This window comes from Cataglyphis hispanica, chromosome 12, assembly GCF_021464435.1.
Source record: "Cataglyphis hispanica isolate Lineage 1 chromosome 12, ULB_Chis1_1.0, whole genome shotgun sequence".
NCBI lineage: Eukaryota > Metazoa > Arthropoda > Insecta > Hymenoptera > Formicidae > Cataglyphis > Cataglyphis hispanica.
Window position 1 is genome coordinate 4,347,768 of NC_065965.1, and position 10,567 is coordinate 4,358,334.

The following is a 10,567-nucleotide window of genomic DNA, read 5'->3' on the forward strand; positions in this document are numbered from 1 at the left end:
GCGAAAGGACGGAACCGGGAGGCGATTAGACAATACGACGGAAACACTGAGGATGCTGAGGTTTGGCGAGGGCGAGTCCTTCTCTTCCGGGGTTTGGGAGCGCCAACAGATGTGCGAGCGAGCTCGCGTACACATACACGTCAGCGTATCGCGCAGACACCGCGGGTCGTGCATCTCATCCTTAGGGGGTGTCATGCCTCAATGTCCCTGATCTTGTTAAGGACGCAGTGAACCACAAATAGCCGACATCCATTCAAATATCAGCGAGAAATCCAGCTACTTAAGCTACTTCCACATCGCGCAGAGCCGTCAACTAGCAACCCGCTTAAGCGACAACTTGATAAATGTCTGTCGTAAGATCCCACATTGATTTCAGCGCAAAACGCGTCGCTTGAATCGACATACAGTTGAGTTTGTTCCAGCAGTAACGTACGGTATTTGACGCTAACTATACGAAATTATCAGTCGTTGCTTCATACATGGCATAGCTTTTGAACAAGTTAGCGCTTAATCACGCTTATGAAGTTTAAATACGTGACATCATAAAGGTCCAACTACTTACAGGCGCCAATATCTCTGGGAGAGTCGATATACATATTACTCCCTATCAAATATAAATATCACGTAAAAGCAAACAGTCATTGATCAATCCTTTGCTCCAGCTGAAACAAACTGAATAAATAGTTTATATAATAACACTCCCTTTTGGGTTTTCCAATATATTAAATATTTTTCTACATATTTTTTCGAATATTAAAAAAAAAATTAATTGCTACTTCTCAGTAAAATAAAATAAAAGATATTAATCGTCAAATTTTATTTTTAGATATTGTACTGTATTATATTGTATTTTTAGAAATTGTGTGGGTTGCAGGGATTTGTCAAAAATATCTTTTCAATTGCTAGAAGGCGTACAGATTGGAGCTTTGAATATTCGAGGTGAGAGTTTATTGTGATCGTAGCTTTATTCCTCCGCAAAACACACGTAGGTGTCCTTCAACGCGGAAAAATCGCGGGATTTGATTTAGGGACACGCCAAAGCAATTATGAGTGCACGTTTCAAGAGACGTCTTCTCGCGCGCGCGACCCCCTTACGAAGGCATAAAAGGTGGCGGAGAGGATGCGCCAGGAGGGGTAGAGTTTGGCTTTGTACAGGGTCGTGGCGGCGTTGAAGCCGACAAAAGATAAGCCGTTATTTATAACCCAGCTTAAGGAAAGGTGGGGACGCGTTTAGGGAAAATAAAATCACTCCGAAATCGCGAATCGGCGCGCATAATACTCCACATGTCTTCGTTCACCTGTGTCACAAAATAAGATAGCATAAATAAATTATTTTCATGATATACAATTAAAAAAGGAAGCGCGTGCTTTTAGCATATTTCTAAATTATTCTAAATTTTACTAATAATCTTTTATCTTAGTGCATTCACAAACACAATGCTGTACCAGTTTTGAAATACGTTATGTAAATATAAAAAAGATTAAAAAGTAACACGTTCGTTTAATGTTCATCTCACTATTAAAACTATTTTTAATTGTAAATTTTTTAAAACGTTTATATAGTTTATATAATTATATTTCATTCTTAGAAATATTTAACAAGATTTTACTGTTTTCAATTTGACCATTTTTTCTATTTTTATGAAGCTTCTGCTTCCATTTGCAATTTCACAAATAATACTCCATAAATCTTATTAAGATTAACATCTTATTATTTTAATTATCATACTAACATTATTTTTTCATTTTTATTGTAATTTGTGAACAAGAATTTCTTTCTTTTTCTCACATTTAATGTTACTATTAATATTTTATTGATAATATGGAGAAATTTATCTACACACATCAAAATCATCGTCATGTGAACCAAGTCCGAAATTTCTCGATCTCTCAAATCCTTTCATTGTTTGCTACAAGCCATATTCTGGTCATCGACGCGGCCATCGATACCTCTCTCTGTGTATGTATCGCCGCGGGGGTGAGTCGCGAGACAACAAAGTTCATTCCGTCGTTTTCGCTTGTTCCCTAAAAAAAAACGCCCCACCAGCCACCCATCCGCCTTTCGTTTGCTCCGAACCAGCGGAGCGTAGTCCGAAGATCCGAGCGCAGACGGCGGAGATACCTAAAGATCCATCTTCGACGTTACGCCGCTGCCAGCGGTTGGGGGTGGCAGGACAGGGGCGTCGCCAGCGGGACGTTGGCGGCGGCGCGGAAGGGTAGCGGGAACGCGGGGGTCGTGTCGGCGAGGGGTGGAAAAGGGAGGAGGTCGAAGCTACGAGTCTGCAGAGAGCCGTGCATCTCCCTCCTACCCTGCCTCATCCGCTACCGGGGGTAGGTGGGTGAATGGGTGGATAGCACCCGCTCCTCGAACTGATCAATACCTGAAACACCGCGAGGTATCGTCCCGCTATTTCCGGTGTCCCAGCGCGGCCGGAAATGAAGGCGTTAAAAATATACTCCAGATAGCGCGCGTCGGTATTATATCCTCTCTGGTACAGGTGCCCTCAATAGTTGACGAGGGGACCGATCCGCTGGCGAGACATTTCGCGATGGAGGGACGTGCGCCAGGATAAGTGATACAGTGTCAACTCGCGTGATGTCGAAGGAAAGGTAAAAAACGGTGATGAGCTGTTTTAATCATTTCGTTTTACACGCAATAATCAAGTAGAACAGATAGATCACAATCATTCCTTTCTTTTGTCATAAAGAGATTATTAGTTATCTTCGCGGTATCTTGCAACAAAGGAAATCTATTCCGTTACTGACAAGACATGATTTGTTTTTGAGATAATTTTACACTTTTTACAATGCAATAGAATCGTGAATCATTTATTATATTATTCTCTTGATATTTCTTTTTTTTTTTTTATTTAGTCCTTCGATACATCTTTGTGTTAATAAATTTTATACAATATATATTTTTAATTATTTCAAATTTTTAATACACGATTACTAGATATCACTTATCGATATAAAGTCACAAGTCGTTATTTGAAATTCACTCACTGGTTCGGTTGATTACGAGTTCGCACTAGTCAGATGACTGAGATATAATCATTATTGGAGCGTACTGTACAATCGCGCGGGCGATGGCTCTTTATCTGGGAAGACTCGGTCTGATCGACTTTTAATTATAGCTATCTGCTACCTGGTTCGCTGCTATTCGGCGCGCAAGGGTGAGCGTGAATAATCGACGCGCCAAGATGATCGATCCCGAAGCCATTCTCGCGGCTGGAATCTTTATTTCGCGGCGGTTACTGCGCGTCTAGCACGAATTCGATACTGCGTGAATATTTACGCAATCACTATCGCGTACTCAAGTGTATAGATTAAAAGGCGCAGTCAAAGAAAGAGAAGAAATATCTTGTTATAAAATATGTCATTATCAGGAATTTATATGAAAGAGAATTGATTTTCAATTATATTGTATTTAGATTGTTGTTAGACAAATTCAAATTTTTGTTAGACTCTAACTATATTATTAAGATTTACGAGGCATTAATGATCCTTATTTAACTGTTTAATGAAACATTAAGCAGTTAAATGATTATATATATTAGCAAAAAATATGTTTCATCCCTCTTAGAGAAAAGCTGGAAAATACAAATAAATAATATCTTGCTTGACTGTTTGACATAGCTTAATCTTTCTCTTTTTCTGACGGCTTAAAAAATTTAATTTTAAGAGTCAAACAATTTATATTATTATTCTTACATTTTTATGGAATATAATATTTTCTTATCATAAAATCGCGCACTTTTAGGAAGGATTGCTTGGAAAATTGCGGATATCTGTTGAGCTGGAGGGCGTGACCGCGAGTACGATGTGAAACTTCGGATTTGCGAAATCGCAGCAAAGGGGTTGGTTTAGTATCAACAGGTAGAGCACGTCCTCTTCCCCACCGGATAAGCCTAGGGCTAAGCGCCGGCGCTGGTTAAACTCCTCTCACCCTCCGCGAGGGTGTGGACCCTCCCCATTGGTCCGGACGTGTGAAAAAGAGAGCGATTCAGTCCTGCGCGCGGATACAGTCTTTTTAAATCCCTCTCTTTGAGGGGTGGAGCTTTTCCTCGAGGTTTTTTCACAGCAAATTTTCGATTTGTTTTTGCCCGCTTTGTCATTATAATTAGCTAAACAATTTTTAAAGTCTCGCTCACTGATATTTTTCTATTTGATTGTATGTCAAGACGATTTGCTCTACATTATTTAATCTTGTATTCTGTGCATTAAAATGTCGGTATCATTAATCTCCTGTTAAAGAGATTAATGGAACTTGTCCAATTTGTCTTGTGGCTGAAACAAAGATCTCATTATAAATTTTAGCATTTTTATAAGGTCTACAAATTTTTTCTTACAATTTTTTTAAACATCCAAGGTGCAAAATATGAATTTAATTAAAAATTTTAACTCTTGCAAAATTCCAAGAAAAATCTTTTTATATTGATAAATCAAGATTTATTTTATAATTGTTATAAAACGTAAAATCTATAGTTATAATTTGTGTCATTATAATTATAATTTGCAAAACTATGGCAGCTTGTATTAGATCTGATAATCAATCTCCTATATATATAGATAATGCGATATAAATATAACGAACTCTCCTGTATCTGACCTAATCCTCTACGTCGGATGTTCGTTTCGAGAAGAAGGAGTTCCATCGGATCAAACAGGAAAAAAACGATGAAAAAAAGATCGTAATGCGGCGACAGCGACGAGGAGAAGGAGGAAATATCCGCATGGGTCAGCCGAGAGAGGCTTAGACCACAGAGATGCCCGCTTCAATATCGGCTTTCGGAATACTTGAGATATTTATCTAATGTCTTATATTTTCCGCGGCACTGCCCATGCAAATTTCCATTCATGTCTCCTGCGCGGAAAAACCTGCTTTCCTGGATTGCCGCTTTCGACGAAACTCTCTCCAATCTACGGTGAAAGCTCGTTAAAATATCCGTTTCTATAATTTAGCAACGTTAATATCTATAATGAAAAACTTATGAGATTAAAATTTAAATATATAAATTATAAATGAGCGTAAAAAAAATTTGATTATTACTGTATATTTAAAATTGTTAATTAACAATTGCGTACATTATTATGAATGTATTATAATTAATATTAATTTACCATTAAAAGTTAATGATCAAATATTTCCAAAATGCAATGTAATGTTTCATCAAATAAGATAACTCTCGAACAAGATTGGCTTGCAGAAAAATAAGATAGATAAATATCGCCAATGTATTCTACATCATGGTGAACAAATTATCGCGCAACCCAACAATGGAGCGGACGCACCATACTCTATCTTCGTCCAATTCTTTCTTTTTTCTTGTCTTTTTTTTTTTGTACGGAATAACGCGCTCAACACCTCGATACCGCGGCAGTCTGGTTATCTTACAGAGATATCGCGCGGCGTGTACCCTGGCGTTACTTATCAAAGATAACTAGTATACAACTCAGTACTCTTTCAACACAGTTCGGAGAAACCGGTACTGCGCTCGATCATCGATTTTCGTAGACGAAGGGATCCTCGGAGCAATCGATTTTGTGAGAACGCGCGATGATACCGCGCGACCGAGAGCTCGCAAATATTGTTTCGATAACGGCGACGAAGTGAATTGTGTGCGGCTGTGCGAGAATGTGGGTTACGCTTATTCGACGACCTGACTCGCCTCGACGATGATATAAGAAGGAACATGGAGGAACGATCGATGATGATGCATCGCGACATGCCCCTGTTGCTGATCACGTGGCTGACGATTTTGTCGATCGTGAGCTGTCAGAGCGTCTGCCCTGCGAGGTGTCTATGCCACCTCAACCAAGTACCAAGGACTATCGAATGCTCGAGGCAAGGATTACAGACATTCCCCGAAAATATCAGTGACATTGTGAGTGTATAGGTTTATCATGAAGCCTTTTTATCGATTTTTATTTCTTTTAATCGCGCGTAAATCTTGGTATAATTAAGCGTACGCGATGAATACAAGGTAATACTTACTTATTGCATCTTATCGCGTCCGCAATATGAAGTAAAGTAGTGGTGTCTTCGATAACAAAGTGAATGTACAACAAAGTGAGAATCGTGAGAAAGATATGTAATCAAGATAAATGAATCACTGTAATTTACAAATGATAGAAAAAGTATTTTATAAAGTTTATTTTATATAGTTTATATACAATATATTTCTCTAACTTAGCCTGCATTTATAATTAATTATGTGTTTATGTGCAAATTATTGTCTAAAATTAATTAATTGATTTTTTTGCGATAGGTCGAGCATCTGGATTTGTCGAGCAATCTTTTGACTGAGATCACGGACAAAATTAATCAATTGACTGAGCTGCAGTATTTGAATCTGGCTAAGAATCAGCTCACTTCCCTGCCAAATAATCTTGAAGAATTAATAAAATTGCGAAAACTAGATCTATCAGATAACATTATCGCAAATACGGCAGATATTGCTTCCATTAACCAGCTACCGTCCCTGAAGATTCTATACATCTCAAAGAATCAATTACTTGACTTAAAAGGGTTAACCAGCGAGGTACTTCAGGCAGTGGATGCCGGCCATTGCCGTATGTATTAAGATAAAATGATTATAAGTAAAATATTTATTACGTAAAAATTTTTCTAAAGTATAATTTTTAAAGATAATTTTTTTAGAAATTTAAATTATATGCATTTAAAATTTTTTTAATAAAATTTAATTTATATAATATTTAACATATAAAATATAACATAATATTTAATATGTAAAAATTATACACATATCTCAATATTGCTTTTTTTATATAGAAATATATAAACGATTTTTTATAATATACATATTTTACGTATTAACTAAAAAAGAGTTTTATATATTTTAAGTTATAAAGGAACTCGGCAATGCATCTTTAAATGGGCTTCCAAGTCTAACGACATTGAATCTCGTGGGAAATCCGTTGAAGAATATTCAAACGCCCGCCAGTGAAACATTGCGATGGTTAGACATGTCTAATTGCGTTTTGAATTATTTATATCCAGATACTTTGAGTAGACTTCCAGAATTAGAAGAACTACGATTGGTCAACAATCCTACGTTAGTGTATAGTACTCGGTAATAAGATTTCACTTGATTATTTGTATTAAAAATAATTGTTGAAAATATTGTATGAGAAATATCTGATAATTTATTTAATAAATTGATAATAATTATACAAGTAATGGAAAACATCATCTGTTTGTAGACGCTCGACCTTACAACATCCGAAGTTGAAGAGACTGGATGTATCGAGATGTAATCTCGACAGACCCGGTCTTCACGGTTTCCCGTCGTTGACGCACGTTCATCTCTCTCACAATGCGATTCATATACTGCCGGATCGTATATTCGCCAAGAACAAACAGCTGATGCATCTGTACCTGAATGCGAATAGTCTTGAGCGATTGAACGCCAGCACTTTCGATGGCTTAATGAAGCTTCAGACGCTTGATCTGTCTGCGAACAATCTCGAGGATATTCCCTCGATGACGTTCCAGGAAAACATAGATCTCAGACTGCTAAATCTTTCCTACAATTCTCTACGCCAATTTCCGGATTTCTTGTCTTTTGTTACGTCGCTGGATCTGTCCTTCAATTTGATCAGCCACTTCAACGCAAACTCTCTGGAGAACATGCCTAGGATTAGAAGTCTAAACTTGAGGAACAATCAACTGCAATTATTGCCACGCGGTTTGAAATCGAAAACATTAAAAGTACTAGATGTGCAGAGAAACAGACTCGTTGAGTTGCACAATGACAGCTTCGCTGAATTATCGTCGTTGCAAAAAATCGACTTGTCAGGTATATATCTTTGAATTTTCATCTCTGGCAATAAGAGCCAAGAACATACCAAAGAGACATTTAATTCTGAAAACTCTATTGTTAATTAATTAATTAATTAATTTATATAAACAAAAGAAAAGGATCATAAAATTACGACAAATAAATAGTGAAGTTAATTCAAGTCAATAATTCTTTTCGGTAATTTTTTTGAAATTACAGTTAAAAAAATTTACGATATTAGAAATATACATATGATAAAAAAATAATAAAAAAATAATTCGTATTAAAAATAATAAGTATTATTTCTGTACATATTAGGAGGAGTCTATTATTGTGTTTTAAAATCAATTCTTATATCTATTATATCGATTTTTTTATTACATCTTTCAATGTATATTTCTCGCGCTTGTATTGAACGTAATAATTAAATTTTTAGGAAATCGCTTGACGGAGGCGATGGATCCTGATATATTTGAAAATAATCTAGATTTGACCGTAATCCGTTTAGAGGATAATCCGTGGAGATGCGACTGCACGCAACTCTACGAAACTTTCGAATACTTAACAATTCCTGTCAGCAAAACGGTGGCATCGAGCTTGATTTGCCAGAGTCCAGCGAACGTTTCCGGTTACTCGTGGGAAGCCGCGTGTTTCGATGCTTGGAACACCGACATATATTATAACAAAGATAGAACTTGGGGAATGGTAATGGTCAGTTTGCTTATTCTGGTCGTTCTGTGTGGCAGTGTGGTGTCGATTAAACACACCATGAGAATAAAGAGAAGAGTCCTAGAGCAGAGGCGGCAACTCGAATTGGCAGAAGAGAGAGAAAGATTACGACTTTTGTACGCAAGACGGTAAGGATCTTTTTCCAATTATTAATTACCAAGTTCATTATACATGTGTGCTATATATATATTAAAATGTTTTTCATTTTATATACCATTTTTTTTTTACATAAATCGATACACGTACTATCAATGAACTCATAACAAATTATACTATCGTTTGCGTTATGACAATCAAAATTAAAATTTTGTTAATTTAATATCTGCGTTACATTTTCTACATTTTTCAAAAATTGCATGTAAATGATTGCATATAACAATTGTAAAATATAAATGATAAAAAATATGTCAGCATAAAATGGACATCTCTACCTGCAACAGATAAGATAGATATCTCTTCTATCCAGAACCGCAACCGACCAACACGCATAGATTTTACATTACAATTTCGTAAGCTGGTACATCATTATTTTCTTCCCAGGTGATATCAGAGAACGCTTTACCGACGTAGTTAAATTTTTAAATAATTCCTGTAAATAAAAGTTCTTGATTTATTTTGACATTCTAAAAATGTGCTACACTTTTGTATAAACTGCAATGATAAAATCAAAGCACGATAAAATCAAATTACATTAAATGGTATGGCGGTGAATATATTTTCAGAAATCAACGTTTGGAAGAAGAAATAGAAGACGTAGAGAATTCGGAACCCAGAATTAATCCTCTAGAATTAATCGGTCCACCCACCTACGAGGAGGCAGTCCAGATGCCCAGATTAGTTCATTCCATGGATGCTTTGAACGAGATCTCCGTTGAAAATGGTATTCTGCGTCCCATGAGTTCCGTGGACAATCTACGGGTGAAGAAAAGAAGAACAAGAAGATCAAAGACGAATCGAAAACGAACTCAGAGCGAGGACGATCTACTGAGAAGAGAAGAACGTCGGCAGGAACGGATCAGAAGAGAGAGGAATAATTCCAGCGGCAATATCGGTGAGACCATGGATCAATCGCAAAATACGAACCCCAGGAATTCTAGGGTCTCGATGACACGCAGATCTAGGAGGCACAGCGCTGTGGAGGAGTCCTTGGAATCCAATAGTAGCAAGGACAGACCGAGGCCGCAAACCCCAAACACGAAAAAGAAAAGGAGAAGACAGATGTATCGAGATGAACATGTAACCGATGATGAGGCTTCCGACGTTCAGATAATGGATTTTAACCGATCCATCGTCATCAGAGAACTCCGACGCGAACCCAGAAGCGGTTATAGAGATTCATTCGCACAACGCGAATCGTAAAGTAAATTATTTAAATTATTTCAAGCGCATACGATTAATTGTTTGATACTTTTCATAAAAATATAAGGAATAAATCGAAAGTTTTCTGCAGCATCTTTGTTGCATTTTGTGTAAAAACATAGCTGTTTAAAAAGCGTAAAATTTATCTTTTTTGATACAAAAATAATATTAGAAAATAATACGATTACACATTTAATACTAAATCAGCAAAATGATTATTGATTTGATAAATATCCTATTATTATTCAAAGAAGATTACAATTGTGCAAAAATGCAAATTACAAATCACATGCACAAGATTTGCGCTAGAGAAGGACAAAAGAACGTCTTTTCTTGAAACACTGTCTCTTCTGTCAAGTTTTTATCTGTAATAAATATCTGTCATATTTTTTATAACTGTTGAAATAGTATCAATCTCACATTATGGCTTTTTATCAATCTAAAAAAATTAAAATTCGTGGAGATTATAATTGTAAATGTCGCCTGTCATTTTATTATATCATTTATAAAAATAAAAAAAGCGGAAAGAAGAAATAAAGAGTGGACGTACTATGCATAAATTTTAAATGGTTATATCATTAAACATTTAGGAATATATCTTTAATAATACTCCAGTTATTCATTATCAGATCTTTTGTTATAGTTTTAGATAAATTTAAATAACAGAAATATTA

The 10,567-nt window shown here is 36.2% G+C and overlaps 1 protein-coding gene across 1 annotated transcript; it reads left to right on the forward strand.

Moving 5' to 3' along the window:
* The first annotated feature begins 5,427 nt into the window (after positions 1-5,427).
* LOC126853642 (protein artichoke) lies at positions 5,428-10,490 on the forward strand. The gene is made up of 6 exons (XM_050599529.1): positions 5,428-5,888; positions 6,273-6,576; positions 6,869-7,097; positions 7,228-7,823; positions 8,242-8,662; positions 9,257-10,490. The coding sequence occupies exons 1-6, from the start codon at positions 5,697-5,699 to the stop codon at positions 9,891-9,893; spliced, it is 2,379 nt and encodes a 792-aa protein (XP_050455486.1). The 5' UTR covers positions 5,428-5,696; the 3' UTR covers positions 9,894-10,490.
* Positions 10,491-10,567: the final 77 nt, after the last annotated feature.